Raw genomic sequence first — 16,277 nt, forward strand, 5'->3', positions numbered from 1 at the left:
TGTTTGTGTGTGTGTGCGTGCGTGCGTACATGTGTGTGCGTGTGTTTGTGTATGTATTTATTTGTGTGTGTGCGTGTGTGACTGCGTGTTTATGTGTTTGTGTATGTATTTATGTGTGTGTGTGTGTGCGTATGTGTTTGTGTGTGTGTGTGTGCGTGCGTGTGTCTGTGTATGTATTTATTTGTGTGTGTGTGTGTGTGTGTGCGTGTGTTTGTGTTTGTATTTATTTGTGTGTGTGTGCGTGTGTGTGTGTGTTATAATAAGCTGGATAGGCATTTCAGAGCTGTTGATTCACCAAGTGACTAAGGCTAACCAGCGGCTGTACTTTACTGATGTTTACAGTTGGTGCTCCATTCAGTTTAACGAGTAGCATCAGGTATGGCAGGGCAGAGGACTGCGTAGGCACAGGAGAACGTTGTTTTAATAATGTGAGACACAATGTGAATTAACCTTTGTTCAGTAAACGTTTTACACAGGATTACATCTCCTGTGATTCGCGTCAGACTAAAGTCACTCTGCCTACAGTTAGTTAGTGCCTCTTTTGATATCCAAAGGGAATGCCACTACACTGCCATTAGTGGGAGAGAGGGGCAGAAAGAGGGAGACTGTTTACGTGTTTAAAGCACCAGTGTTCTCTTTTACATTGTCATTGTTTAATATCCTGTTCATGTTTCCAATACAAACAGGGGAGGATTCCCGCTGGAAAAGGTTGAACACTCGATACAAAAAGTGAAATGATGCTCTTATAAAATAATATCGAGTGCTGAGGAATGAGGAAGATAAAACATTTAAAATGTTTCCGAGCTCTGCTGAGCATGTTGCTACGCCTACAAGCCCTGATATTTACAGAAGATAAAGGTTTGCAACTCATTGGGGGAGAGACGAGCATATGGCCAAATTCTTCTTGCCTTCTGGAAACAAATAAAGGACCTTCTTGGGCAGGTAGCAATTTGAGCTTAAATGGGTACCATGATTACATATGCCATGCAGCCACATTATAAGCCTGCCTTATGGACAGGTCTGTTTCATAATAAAATGCATTATTATGAACTATTATGGGTTGTTGGCCTTGTGAACAAAACGTACAACGTGCAGAAGCTCTGTGATGATATATTTTTATTACACTGAGGAACTTCGGACATCACATAGCATGTACCATCGGGAAATATAACGGACAACAGCTAAATCCTGGAGCACACGCACAGATATACACAGAACAGTAACGAGCATGTGGCACCATGAGCTACTGTGAGTTTGAACTCGCAGACACACACATCCAGTTTATTCAACTCTTATTATTTTATTTTCAAACGCTTGTACTAATGTGACGTACTTACGACACACAAAAAGTGATACAAACACATGGGTTGATAAGTAAAGCAATACGGCAGCGTACAGTTCACACAAGCAGACACAATCCTGTCAAGGTATTTACAAAATGGCAGTGGTTTGTCGAACAGGAAAGGATTTATTTGGTGGCATTCTTATTTGTATGAAGCAACGTTCACTCCCTAGCAAACCGTTTCTCAGTATGGCATCACTTTCAACTCAAGGCTCATTAGGATACAAAAATATAGTACAGCAATTTTCTTGTCATAGCAAACATTCATACCTGTCCGTCAATGGCCCTCATCACATCAGCAGCCATAGAAAATATAGATGTATATATACACAAACAAAACAACAACAAACAATGTACATAGGTCGAAAAGGAAACCGTCTCATCCATGAACTGTTCCTTCATAAAGGCTACACGTCTGTCATGAACACCCAGATGTTGTTAATGACAGCTGAGGATGGCTGTCACTGATAGCATAGGCAAGTCTCAAGTGAGGGTTTGTACATATATATAAGAAGATGTAACATATATATAAAAAGATGTATTAAGCATCTAGCAAAATCAAGGAAGTAAAGGGGGTGATCTTTTACTCTTAGGTTGACCTTCTGAAATAAACAAAGGATCCAGACCTGAAGCTGTCCAGATACCACTACATATCCCCCTGGTTGGGTTAGAGTCGGATTATATTCACCTAGTTCATGTTGATATTTACAATTACCAAAGTAATTAAATTCAATGATTTACCAATGAATGGTATGCATTCATTGTTAAATGATTCAGGATTTTGGAATATGACTGAATATAAAAAATATGATATTTTCGTACTGAGAGATGTGTGGACTCAAAGTAAATCATAAGTTTGTTCTGAGGGGTAAAATTACTTTGATGTATCGAACGTTCAATTAACAACATCAAGATTCGGGGCACTCATGTTGTTGCTGTAATGCACATGCACAACCATGGCAACCATGGCAACCAAGAATACCTTGGCAGGGCAGCATTACGGAATGGAGGTTTAAGGTTACCTCACGTCATCCGGCCTTTATACTTCAGAATCTTTTATCTTGTTCATTCGTCACACCTAACAGCAGGTCATTAATGTTAAAACAAGAATCTTGAATAAAACAAAGTTTTTGGCAATTGACCATCAAACTTCAATAGAGACATACTTTCCATCAGGCGTAATAAAACGGCGTGTGGCTGCCGTTGTTTCTCCTCTCCAACCCTACAAGCTTCTACTTGTTGTCAGACGCTCACTGTTTTGACATGTAATGTGTCGACATGGTGATGGGCTGTTTCAACTTAAAGTGTTCTTTAGTAGAGAAAATAAGTCAGTTCCGGAGAAAAGACTCAACTCTTTTCTTTCTTGGAAACATCTGTTGATTCCACATAGGTGAGTCACACGTGAGAGGTTCCTCCTACAGCATCAAACTCACGGAATGCAGGAGATAATTATACACGTATAGCATCCAGAGATCAAGGAGGAAGCAACAGAAACCGCCCGCATCCAAACACACATACACACTCTCTTTTCAAGCATGCACACACAATCTCATACACGCACACTCACACACACACACACATACAAACACAGTACTGAGCTTCATAATAAAAGAGAATTTGCATCATTCGAAGAGTAGGTGTTTGTGTGTGTGTGTGTGTGTGTGTGTGTGTGTGTGTGTGTGTGTGTGTGTGTGTGTGTGTGTGTGTGTGTGTGTGTGTGTTTGTGTGTGTGCGTATCTGTCTATGAATTCAGCAGGCAGTGCCATTCATGACACGGCCATTTGTCGGCCATTCACATTAACGGCGAGACAGCTTAAAGGAAAAGATAGATCTGTGCCGTATCGGAACACATGCCACCCAGGGACGAAGAGAAAGGAACCCCACCTTGCATTACCCGGGCCATCCCCGCGCCCCACCCCGCGCCCCCCCCACCCCGCCGCCCCCACCCCCCGCGCCCCCCCCGCCCCCCACCCCGCCGCCCCCACCCCGCCCCCCGTGCCCCGCCCCCCGCGCCCCCCCCACCCCGCCGCCCCCACCCAACCCAGGCCGGGCTGAGCAGCAGACATTGCGACGCGTTGGCCGGGGGTGTGATGTTTCCAGGCCTTTGTGCTTGTGAGACAGTGGCTTTGTCCGCTGGTACGAGGAGGAGTCCCTCCTTGCCGTGTAATTGTCTTGTAGGTAAACCACAAGAGAGCCGACCTTTCGTTCCTCGGGGTCACCGAGGGGTCAGAGGGTTTTCTCGGGAGTGCGAGTTCCTTCAGGTGAGTGTTCGGCTCGGCCTGTGCCTGTCACAGTTTTGGAAAACGCACGAGGCAGGTTAATGGTCATTATGTACACCCAGTGAGCAGTCGTAGCCACGGCGACCCGTCTGCGTTACAGTGTGACACCGTTTATGTACAGCAGTGTGTCCTAGGCCTCGCACAAGGCCCCGCCTCCAGTGAGTCCTAGGCCTCGCACAAGGCCCCGCCTCCAGTGAGTCCTAGGCCTCGCACAAGGCCCCGCCTCCAGTGAGTCCTAGGCCTCGAACAAGGCCCCGCCTCCAGTGAGTCCTAGGCCTCGCACAAGGCCCCGCCTCCAGTGAGTCCTAGGCCTCGCACAAGGCTCCGCCTCCAGTGAGTCCTAGGCCTCGCACAAGGCCCCGCCTCCAGTGAGTCCTAGGCCTCGCACAAGGCCCCGCCTCCAGTGAGTCCTAGGCCTCGCACAAGGCCCCGCCTCCAGTGAGTCCTAGGCCTCGCACAAGGCCCCGTCTCCAGCGTCCAGCCTTCGGTTTGTCATCTCTATCCTTTCTCTGAGGTCATCCGTCTCTCTCTCTCTCTCTCTCTCTCTCTCTCTCTCTCTCTCTCTCTCTCTCTCTCTCTCTCTCTCTCTCTCTCTCTCTCTCTCTCTCTCTCTCTCTCTCTCTCTCTCTCTCTCTCTCTCTCTCTCTCTCTCTCTTCCTGTTACCATATTCGGCTAACCAGGCCCCCCCTAGCGGTCAGGTGCAGCAGGCCAGGTGGGGGCGCTGCAGCAGGGCGTGGGACGGGTCGGGCAGGGAGGTGGAGGCGCTGGCGGCGGGGTAGGGGTCGGCGGAGGGGTAGTGGGAGGAGGAGGAGGCGGAGGAGAAGGAGGAGGTGGAGGTGCGGGGGTACGGGGAGGTGGGGGAGAGGAGGGGAGGGTAGGGGCTCATCTTGTCCAGGTTGACGTAGGTGGTGTTGAGGAGGACGTAGTGCTCGCCGCTGAAGCTGGAGAAGATGCCGGAGATGCGGGCCACCAGCTCAGAGAAGGTGGGGCGGCGCTCCAGCCTGGGGTGCCAGCACTCCACCATCACCGTGTACCTGGGGGGTCGAGTCCTCATCAGTCCATGTATCACAAACGACATCAGCGGATACACTCTGTATACCTCCTCCCTCCATGAACCTTTGTTGTCTCACTGAAGATTCCATTAATTAATACTTTGTGGTGAAAAAGGGACGACAAGGAACTCCTTTCAATCAATGAGACACCATCAATCCCCACCGGTCGAAACAAACCTCGCCTTTAACCCATAGAAAATGATACATATCTACGGACAGAGGGGCTAGAGGACAGCATAGCATGGTGGTCGCTATTATAGCATAGAATTCAAGGATGCATGTATATTCCAAAGATATATTCGACTTCATTGCGACAAGTGTTTTAAAATAGCGGCAAAACACACAAAAGTAGGGGTAGTTTGTGGAACTCTAACGTCGCCATGATTCCCCATCAAATCGATACAGCATCATTCACCTGTGCTTCAAAAGGCCTGTAATAGTCCCGCTAGCCAGAGCAAACAGCTCCATTAGCCTGTGAGCGCAGGACCACGCAGAGGTCACGGCGTTGCTGCGGGATGGAGCCGCTTATGGGCAGAGCAAATGCTAGCTTGCCGTGTCTGCAATCACCGGCGGTGAACATTTTGCAACGATGAATCAGCCTGGGTTTCCTGCAAGGACGTCTAATTTATGACCTGAGAAACGTTGTACAGTAGTAGCCTCCCTCCACAGATACCACACATCAGTCATCACAGGCCTTCAAACGGCTTCTCCCTCCACAATCCCGGCTCCCAAGGCTGCCCGGCCAATCTCCTGCCTCTCCTAGCTAATAGAGGTCCACCTCAATCACACCTGGGAAGAATAAAGCCGTATCTGTGTCAGACGGTGTTTGACCCGGGTGCGTTAGATCTGAGACTACACTCAGCCTGTTTGCGATACTGGAGGATATTGGGGCTTAGTCTGGGCGATCTATGGTCCCCCCGCGTGGAATATATATCCATCACGTCTTCTGCTGCTTGTCTAACATCCCTACTCCCAGGCCGTCTCCACCAGGGCATTCCTCCTCTGCTGTACTGCCATTTGGTTGCTATTCTTTACACTCTCTCTCTCTCTCTCTCTCTCAGTCAGTTTAAATACCTTGGGGGAGGAGGGCAGTTTGTTTCTGAAAAACTCAGTCAGCCATGACTCTACTCTCTGGACAAGGTCAAAGAAAGGCCAAGAAGTGTGTGTGTGTGTGTGTGTGTGTGTGTGTGTGTGTGTGTGTGTGTGTGTGTGTGTGTGTGTGTGTGTGTGTGTGTGGTTGTGTGTGTGTGTGTGTGTGTGTGTGTGTGTGTGTGTGTGTGTGTGTGTGTGTGTGTGTGTGTGTGTGTGTGTGTGTGTGTGTGCTCACTTCAAGTCTTCAAGTCAAGGAGTATCAGTTTGAATGTGGGATGTGTCCATATATGTGTGTGTGTATGTATGTATTGTGTTCCTGTCCGCAATATTATGTATCATGTTTATATCCGTATCTGACCTTGTTGTCTTTCAGCAAGCAAATTGCTTTTTGTGTGTTAGTGTGTCTGCTTGTGAGGAAGAGAGAGAGAGAGAGAGAGAGAGAGAGAGAGAGAGAGAGAGAGAGAGAGACATAGACAGAGTCAGAGAGAGAGAGAGAGAGCGAGAGAGAGAGCAAGAGAGAGAGCGAGAGAGAGCGAGAGAGCGAGAGAGCGAGAGAGAGAGAGAAAGAGACAGAGACAGAGAGGGAGAGAGAGAGAGCGAGAGAGCGAGAGAGATAGAGCGAGAGAGCGAGAGAGTGAGCGAGAGAGAGATAGAGAGAGGGAGAGAGAGGGGGAGAGAGAGCGAGAGAGAGAGGGAGAGAGACTCACAGGGCATCAGGGCAGAACTCTGGCTGAAGCAGCCTTCTGCCTTGCATCAGGTACACCGTGATGTCGAACGAGTTCACGTCGGAGTAGGGCGGGGCTCCGCGGGTCATGAGTTCCCATAGCAACACACCAAACGACCACTGTTTGGAAACAAAGAAAAAATCGCTAGATTAACCAAAAAAGATAAGTGATATGGGATCATTTTTGTTTGTGTGTTGCAACGTTGCACTCGTGTGTCCCATGTTATTGGCATGTAAACGTGTTTGTACATATACGCCATGGTGTGTGTGTTGCCGTGGGTGTTGGCGTGTGGGTCCTCCTCACCACGTCAGACTTGGTGGTGAACTTGTGTGTCTGCAGGCTCTCCAGAGCCATCCATTTCACGGGTAGCTTCACCGCGTTTTTATTGTGGACGCTGTAGTATTCCTTATCATAGACGTCACGCGCCAGACCGAAGTCTGCCACTTTGACTACGAAGCTCTCATCCAGCCTGGAAACACACACACGCACACGCACACACACACACACACACACACACACACACACACACACACACACACACAAAGAAACAGGTTTAGCCAGAGAATAATGACTCTCTACCCTTTAGTCCGTCCTCTCCTAAGTGGGTCCCCCTGGCTGTCCGCTAATCAACCCTTTTGATGGCTGTCTCTGGTTCACTCACATGCAGTTTCTGGCGGCCAGGTCGCGGTGGACAAACTTCTGGCTGGCCAGATACTCCATACCGCGAGCCACCTGCAGCCCGAAGCCCATCAGGTCCTTCACCGTCGGGTTCTGGTAGAAACACAACCACGGTCAGAACCAACGTACGAATCAGGCTGGGCCAATCGGCAGGCTGGAGCGCAGACACTGGAGATGATGAGCTTGGAGTGCCATCTTTTTGTAGATATTAGGTGCATATGTATATGTTGAGGTGTGTGTGTCTTTGCACCTTGTATGTGTGTAGTCGTGTGTGAGGATCTTGGTTTCCAGTGAGTTTCAGGTAACAAAGTGGTACAGACCGCTGAGCCACCAGACCTCCTTCCTTATGGAGCGCACACAGTGTGTGTGTGTGTGTGTGTGTGTGTGTGTGTGTGTGTGTGTGTGTGTGTGTGTGTGTGTGTGTGTGTGTGTGTGTGTGTGTGTGTGTGTGTGTGTGTGTGTGTGTGTGTGTGTGTGTGTGTGTGCGAATGCTTGTGTGTGTATTTGTATTGTAATGTATTTTTCTTGGGAATTAATACAACTCAGATTAAGTTATGTTCTTGTAAAGCTATGTGTTCCTAACTCTTCATATGAAACTAATGTAGCAAGAACAGAAGGACGTTGCCCTGATAGGAAATATCTGGTAGCCAAACAAACCCGTGACCCAAACAGAGTCCCCGTGTAGACACTACACCCGTGTATCGTCTCTACAGGCGTGTAGTGTCAGGCGTGTAGTGTCTCTACAGGCGTGTGGTGTCTCTACAGGCGTGTGGTGTCTCTACAGGCGTGTGGTGTCTCTACAGGCGTGTGGTGTCTCTACAGGCGTGTGGTGTCTCTACAGGCGTGTGGTGTCTCTACAGGCGTGTGGTGTCTCTACAGGCGTGTGGTGTCTCTACACGCGTGTGTGTCCCTTACGTGTCCCTCATCGCGGATGAAGTTGCGCAGGTCTCCGTGCTTCATGTAGGGCAGGACCACCAGGGGGGACCCCTCGGGGGGCAGGCAGATGCCCAGCAGGGAGAGCACGTTGGGGTGGCTGAAGTCCTTCATGATGATCCCCTCCTTCAGGAACTGAGAGACCTCCTCCAGGTCGGTGATGCCTGGAGGGGGAGGAGGGGGGAGGAGGAGAGGGGGAGGAGCAGAGGGGAGAGGGGGAGGAGAGGAGGAGGAGGGGGAGAGGGGAGAGAGGGAGGGGGAGAGGGGGAGGAGGAGAGGGGAGGAGGAGAGGGGAGTGGGGGAGGAGGAGAGGGGGAGGAGCAGAGGGGAGAGGGGGAGGAGGAGAGGGGAGGAGGAGAGGGGAGAGGGGAGGAGGAGAGGGAAGGAGGAGAGGGGAGAGGGGAGAGAGGGAGGGGGGAGAGGGGGAGGAGGAGAGGGGAGGAGGAGAGGGGAGTGGGGGGGAGGAGAGGGGAGAGAGGAGAGAGGAGGGAGGGTGGAAGATGAGGAGAAAGAGGAGGAAGGGGATGAAAGGAATAACAGAGATTAGAGAGAGACACCTTCAACCTACAATGCCCATTGTTACACCTGACATACCGCTCTTATAATTTAAACTGTCAGGATAACGTTGGTAAAACAAAGTTTTCCCTGAGGTGTGTTTGTCCTATGATGACATCACTGGGAAAAGGGTCGATAATAGCCTACAGTAGATACGGAGTAACCTTGTAGCTCATTAACCATTCATTTAAAAAACAAGAACCCACTAATCGAGAGGGAAGCCAAGTGAATCAAATAGTAGTCCACTCATTAGCCAGAGAGCCTTTTGTTCCAGCAGGATTAATAGGCTCAACAAAGAGTGGCGGGTGAGTGTGTGAGTGGGGGAGGGCGCAGTGGACCAGGTGAAGTCAAGAGTGAGATCATCTGTGAGGAGCAGATCAATTTAATGTCTCCAGCGCAGAGAGTCTCCTTGGGCGGGAGCGGTCATTCTCCCAGCCCAGAGCCGGAGTACCGAAGCTGCTGATACAGCCAGTGTTCCAGTACCCCCCCCAACCCCCCCAGTAGCCCCCACCCCCCCCAGTAGCCCCTCCCCACCCCCAGGAGCCCCCACCCCCACCCCCACCACCACCACCGCCGAGCAACCTGCAGCGGATTCCCATTAACCAATCCCATCTCAGCGCGTGGTGTCATGGTACTTTAGCCTCGCTGAGAGGCCGTAATGTGGTTAGAGGCTGGTGCTCTGATCAGCCCCCCCCCCCCCCAGGGCGGGGCTCTGATCAGCCCACCCCCCCCCCCAGGGCGGGAGACCAGAGACGCTCTCCAACAAACGCTCTCAGTTTGAGCAGCGCAATGTTTTGATGTACGGACAGAGAGCGTTTATCATCAAGGGGGAACCGATTGAACCTGCACGGCAGGCCTCCGTCTCGTCTCCCCATGGATATATATATCTATATATTATGTATCTATATATTATATAGATATATTAGAGCTGTCAAGCGATTAAAATATTTAATCGTGATTAATCGCATTAATGTCATAATTCTTTTTCTATGCTAAATATCCCTTGATTTTTTTGTCCCATAATTCTTCTCATTTTAATTCTCTTATCAACATGGTGAAGTGCATCGGCTTGCCTTGTGCAAATGATTTTTTATTGATAACAACATTGGCATATACTGATCAAAACAGGACGATACAAAAAAAGAGCCCATAGTGCAATTAAACGACTGCTTTGAACAAATGTAATTTGAATAAAGCAGTCAGGCTACTGCTTCTTTGTTTTGAGCCAAAGAATTTTTTTATTAATTTTTTTTTAATACAATAATTGCGTTAATCACGCGATAAAAAATTTAACGCCGTTAAATTTGGTTTGCGTTAACGCCGTTAATAACGCCCTGATAGGAAATATCTGGTAGCCAAACAAACCCGTGACCCAAACAGAGTCCCCGTGTAGACACTACACCCGTGTATCGTCTCTACAGGCGTGTAGTGTCAGGCGTGTAGTGTCTCTACAGGCGTGTGGTGTCTCTACAGGCGTGTGGTGTCTCTACAGGCGTGTGGTGTCTCTACACGCGTGTGGTGTCTCTACAGGCGTGTGGTGTCTCTACAGGCGTGTGGTGTCTCTACAGGCGTGTGGTGTCTCTACACGCGTGTGTGTCCCTTACGTGTCCCTCATCGCGGATGAAGTTGCGCACGTTAATAACGCGTTTAACTGACAGCTCTAATATATATATATCTGTAGGAATATGAATGCTATATTATGACATCTCTGCTTATCATCTCTAGTGCAGAAGCCCCAGGAAGGCGTGCTCCTCCTCTGTGTCTTTGTGTTCGGTGTTGAATCTCCCCTTGGGTGAGGTTAAGAGCAAACCATCCAGCGACTGACGAACCCCACAGCGAAGGCCCCCACTCTGGGGGAATCACTGAGCCCAATAAGAGGTCCAACCCCCAGGGGAAGGCCCCCCCTCTGGGGGAATCACTGAGCCCAATAAGAGGTCCAACCCCCAGGGGAAGGGCGCCTCCTGGGACTGGTTGGAGGGTCGGGGGTCGCTGATGGTAGGTACTGCTCGCCTTTTTATGCCTTTCTATCATTTGGGCATTAATCTCCCAGCTCCCAGAGTGTGACAGCTGATATGATTAGGGAGGACCCTGATGGCATCCACGCCCTCGAAGCTCATCCATCATCATCAGCATCATCATCATCATCATCAGCATCATCATCATCATCATCATCATCTCAGGCTGCTAGAACGCGCTCAGAGTCGCCGCTGGTCCTGTGAGATCACATCAGAGCCCTGAGATCCAAGATAGACGTATAGCGGCCGAGATCACCGTCTGCACGGATCTGGACCAAGTGCAGTTTGGATTTTATGTGTTTCTGTCGGGCATTTGTGCAAGCGTGTGTCTGTGTCTCTGTCTGTGTCTGTGTGTGTGTGTCTGTGTCTCTTTGTGTGTGTGTGTGTGTGTGTGTGTGTGTGTGTGTGTGTGTGTGTGTGTGTGTGTGTGTGTGTGTGTGTGTGTGTGTGTGTGTGTCTGTGTCTGTGTCTGTGTGTGTCTGTGTGTGTGTGTGTGTGTGTCTGTGTCTGTGTGTGTGTCTGTGTGTGTGTCTGTGTGTGCCTCTGTCTGTGTGTGTGTGTGTGTGTGTGTGTGTGTGTGTGTGTGTGTGTGTGTGTGTGTGTGTGTTAGTGTGTGAACGTGTGCATGACTGCGGGTGTGTGTCAGTTTGTGTGTGTGTGTGTGTGTGTGTGTGTGTGAACGTGTGCATGACCCATGTGTGCGTGCAATGCCGTGCATGCATGTGTTTGTGTGCTTAAGGGCTTCGCCTCACTGGTGAGTTGTGTGTTTTTACTTACGGTTCAAGGACTTGACCGCGCAGTGCTGCTTCTGACCGTCGGCCTCCAGCAGCGTGCCGTGGAACACACAGCCGAAGTGTCCTGGAGGAGACAGCGGGCAACACTCATCAGTTAGAGGAGGACACACAGGACAACACTCATCAGTTAGAGGAGGACACACAGGACAACACTCATCAGTTAGAGGAGGACACAGGACAACACTCATCAGTTAGAGGACACACAGGACAACACTCATCAGTTAGAGGACACACAGGACAACACTCATCAGTTAGAGGAGGACACACAGGACAACACTCATCAGTTAGAGGACACACAGGACAACACTCATCAGTTAGAGGAGGACACAGGACAACACTCATCAGTTAGAGGAGGACACACAGGACAACACTCATCAGTTAGAGGAGGACACAGGACAACACTCATCAGTTAGAGGACACACAGGACAACACTCATCAGTTAGAGGAGGACACAGGACAACACTCATCAGTTAGAGGAGGACACGCAGGACAACACTCATCAGTTAGAGGAGGACACACAGGACAACACTCATCAGTTAGAGGACACACAGGACAACACTCATCAGTTAGAGGAGGACACACAGGACAACACTCATCAGTTAGAGGAGGACACAGGACAACACTCATCAGTTAGAGGAGGACACAGGACAACACTCATCAGTTAGAGGAGGACACACAGGACAACACTCATCAGTTAGAGGAGGACACAGGACAACACTCATCAGTTAGAGGAGGACACAGGACAACACTCATCAGTTAGAGGAGGACACACAGGACAACACTCATCAGTTAGAGGACACACAGGACAACACTCATCAGTTAGAGGACACACAGGACAACACTCATCAGTTAGAGGAGGACACAGGACAACACTCATCAGTTAGAGGAGGACACACAGGACAACACTCATCAGTTAGAGGACACACAGGACAACACTCATCAGTTAGAGGAGGACACACAGGACAACACTCATCAGTTAGAGGAGGACACAGGACAACACTCATCAGTTAGAGGAGGACACAGGACAACACTCATCAGTTAGAGGAGGACACACAGGACAACACTCATCAGTTAGAGGAGGACACAGGACAACACTCATCAGTTAGAGGAGGACACACAGGACAACACTCATCAGTTAGAGGACACACAGGACAACACTCATCAGTTAGAGGACACACAGGACAACACTCATCAGTTAGAGGAGGACACACAGGACAACACTCATCAGTTAGAGGAGGACACAGGACAACACTCATCAGTTAGAGGAGGACACACAGGACAACACTCCATTACAGATTTGATTCGATTATAGTTATTGTTCCTTCTAGTTGGGTTTCTGAACAAAAACAACGAGCCAGAACTAGTTACAAATTAGTAAGTGTTTCATGTTTTTTTTCTAAAAAGCGGGGATAACGGGCGCCGTGTGGCACCGACCATGCGCCGGGTAGGGTCTATTATAACGGGCGCCGTGTGGCACCGACCATGCGCCGGGTAGGGTCTATTATAACGGGCGCCGTGTGGCACCGACCATGCGCCGGGTAGGGTCTATTATAACGGGCGCCGTGTGGCACCGACCATGCGCCGGGTAGGGTCTATTATAACGGGCGCCGTGTGGCACCGACCATGCGCCGGGTAGGGTCTATTATAACGGGCGCCGTGTGGCACCGACCATGCGCCGGGTAGGGTCTATTATAACGAGCGCCGTGTGGCACCGACCATGCGCCGGGTAGGGTCTATTATAACGGGCGCCGTGTGGCACCGACCATGCGCCGGGTAGGGTCTATTATGATGGGCGCTTTGTGGCACCGACCATGCGCCGGGTAGGGTCTATTATAACGGGCGCTGTGTGGCACCGACCATGCGCCGGGGTAGGGTCTATTATAACGGGCGCTGTGTGGCACCGACCATAGCGCCGGGTAGGGTCTATTATAACGGGCGCTGTGTGGCACCGACCATGCGCCGGGTAGGGTCTATTATGATGGGCGCCGTGTGGCACCGACCATGCGCCGGGTAGGGTCTATTATAACGGGCGCTGTGTGGCACCGACCATGCGCCGGGTAGGGTCTATTATGATGGGCGCCGTGTGGCACCGACCATGCGCCGGGTAGGGTCTATTATAACGGGCGCCGTGTGGCACCGACCATGCGCCGGGTAGGGTCTATTATAACGGGCGCCGTGTGGCACCGACCATGCGCCGGGTAGGGTCTATTATAACGGGCGCTGTGTGGCACCGACCATGCGCCGGGTAGGGTCTATTATAACGGGCGCCGTGTGGCACCGACCATGCGCCGGGTAGGGTCTATTATAACGGGCGCTGTGTGGCACCGACCATGCGCCGGGTAGGGTCTATTATAATGGGCGCTGTGTGGCACCGACCATGCGCCGGGTAGGGTCTATTATAACGGGCGCCGTGTGGCACCGACCATGCGCCGGGTAGGGTCTATTATAACGGGCGCCGTGTGGCACCGACCATGCGCCATGCGTCTATTATTCACAGGTTCCCTCCACACTGCATCCCCGCCACAGGAAACCCAACACCGCTGTTTATTCATTAATATCAACCGAGCAAACACGCCGCAGCCCCGGAGTGACTGCGTCTTCTTCTATTAAATTAGAACTACTCATAAAGCCTGCCGGACTCGCCCCAGACACAAGGGGCGTGGGAGGGGGGCGAGGGATTAAACTTGCACGCCGTTCTCCCATCGCCGTTTTTGCAGATGGCTGAGGGTGTCCCATTACCACTCGGCCCAACAATGGAGTCAGAGATTACCAGCCGCCAACCATCGCCCCACCCAACCTGTCATAATCCTGCCCAGAGAGTCGGGCTCTGGAAGAGGAGGAGGGCGTGGAGCCGGGGGATGAGGTGGTGGTGGTGGTGGAGGTGGTGGTGGTGGTGGGTGGTGGTGGGTGGTGGTGGTGGGTGGTGGTGGGGGTGGTGGTGGGGGTGGTGGTGGAGGTGGTGGTGGTGGTGGTGGGGGTTATGGTGGTGGTGGAAGTGGGCGGGGAAGGGGGAGTGGTTTTAGTGAGCTATCCCAGAGTGGGTCTCCAGTAGGTCTCTGGGTTTGCCGCTCTACCTCGTGGGCTGTGTGAATGTGATCCCGGGCAGTGAGCGTACGGTAAAGTGATCGGCACAGTGCAGCCGTCTGCGTCGGTGTGTCAGATTGTGTGGCTGGATAATGGAGCGGTTAACCGCAGCCGGTGAACCTATGACCATGTATAGGTTTACACAGGAAGTCTTTGTAGCTTCTTTAACACTTTAACACTTTTCTGCAATTATTTTTTACCGCCAACATGAGTCGTTAGAAGATAAGAAGGCGGGATTAGACGTGCTTCGTGGGCCGTTGGGAGCAGTGGGTTTGGGTCAGCGCAGACCACTGCGACTACTGGGATTTAAGATCATACTCAAACACATCATACACATATCGTCTGATATGTTTGGTAGGTTTGTAGTCATGCAGGTTTTTGTGTACATATTCTATAAATAGGGTTTATGTGTAGACATTATATATATATATATATATATAGATAGATATATAGACATACATACAGTATATGTTATGCAATATATATATTGCACAACACACAACACTGCAAACGTGTTGTGTGTAATGTCTGGCGTCTCACACGAGGCAAACGTGTGTTTTAGTGTATGTGTGTGTTGTTACTGTAAGTGTGTTGTTAGTGTACGTTGTGTGTGCGTTGTGTGTGTGTTGTTAGTGTACGTTGTGTGTATGTTGTGTGTGCGTTGTGTGTACGTTGTGTGTGTGCTGTGTGAGGGCCCCTGTGGGGGGGCCCCTGTGTGAGGGCCCCTGTGTGAGGGCCCCTGTGTGGGGGCCCCTGTGTGGGGGCCCCTGTGTGTGGGCCCCTGTGTGCTGTGTGAGGGCCCCTGTATGGGGGCCCTGTATGGGGGCCCCTGTGTGAGGGCCCCTGTGTGGCGGCCCTGTATGGGGCCCCTGTGTGGCGGCCCCTGTGTGGGGGCCCTGTATGGGGGCCCTGTATGGGGGCCCCTGTGGGGCGGCCCTATATGGGGGCCCCTGTGTGGCGGCCCTGTATGAGGGCCCCTGTGTGGGGGCCCCTGTGGGGGGGCCCCTGTGGGGGGGCCCCTGTGTGGGGGCCCCTGTGTGGGGGCCCCTGTGGGGGGGCCCCTGTGTGGGGGCACCTGTGGGGGGGCCCCTGTGTAGCGGCGCTGAGCCTCACCCCTGCCGATGACCTGCTGGAGCAGCAGCCGGTCCCGGGCGATCACCACGTGCTGCACCTCCTGCAGCAGTTGGGGGTGCAGGCGCGACGGGTCGATGTGCACGGGGGCCACCAGCAGGGGGGCCACCAGCTCCCCGTCGGCCCCCATCCTCAGGCCCGCTCCCAGGGCCCCCAGCCTGGGGGACAGCAGCTCCCGGTTGGCCCCGTAGATGGGCGGCGGGGCTCCGCGACACGCCTCGGGTCTCTCCATGCCCTGGTCTGGGGGAGACATCAGGGGTCACAGGTCAAAGGTCGCGCTGTGTGTGGACACACATCAGAGAGAGAGAGGAGAGAGGGAGAGGGAGAACGAGAGGGAGGGGGAGAGAGAGGGAGAGGGAGAGGAGAGAGAGGGAGAGGAGAGAGAGGGAGAGGGAGAGGGAGAGGAGAGAGGGAGAGGGAGGGGGAGGGGAGAGAGGGAGGGGGAGGGGGAGGGGGAGGGGGAGAGGGAGAGGGAGAGGGAGAGAGAGAGAGAGAGAGAGAGAGAGGGAGAGGGAGAGAGAACGATAGGAGGAGATGGAGCATGTAGGATGTAGGATGTAGGATGTGGTAGGTTGTAGGGTGCCACACAGGATGGA

General features: G+C 51.7%; 1 protein-coding gene across 1 annotated transcript in view; it reads right to left on the reverse strand.

Annotated features, from left to right (window-relative positions):
• Positions 1-4,272: 4,272 nt before the first annotated feature.
• The window catches only part of met (MET proto-oncogene, receptor tyrosine kinase), a 39,924-nt gene continuing 27,919 nt past the window's right edge, over positions 4,273-16,277 (reverse strand). Inside the window, exons 6-12 of the mRNA XM_056598681.1 lie at positions 15,664-15,921; positions 11,450-11,530; positions 8,085-8,266; positions 7,153-7,262; positions 6,795-6,960; positions 6,474-6,610; positions 4,273-4,656 (exon numbers count right to left, since the gene is read on the reverse strand). Of these exons, the coding sequence (XP_056454656.1) occupies positions 4,317-4,656; positions 6,474-6,610; positions 6,795-6,960; positions 7,153-7,262; positions 8,085-8,266; positions 11,450-11,530; positions 15,664-15,921 (1,274 nt within the window). The 3' untranslated portion in view covers positions 4,273-4,316. The remainder of the gene's footprint in view (positions 4,657-6,473; positions 6,611-6,794; positions 6,961-7,152; positions 7,263-8,084; positions 8,267-11,449; positions 11,531-15,663; positions 15,922-16,277) is intronic.

The sequence above is a fragment of the Gadus chalcogrammus genome, chromosome 9, assembly GCF_026213295.1.
Source record: "Gadus chalcogrammus isolate NIFS_2021 chromosome 9, NIFS_Gcha_1.0, whole genome shotgun sequence".
Lineage (NCBI taxonomy): Eukaryota > Metazoa > Chordata > Actinopteri > Gadiformes > Gadidae > Gadus > Gadus chalcogrammus.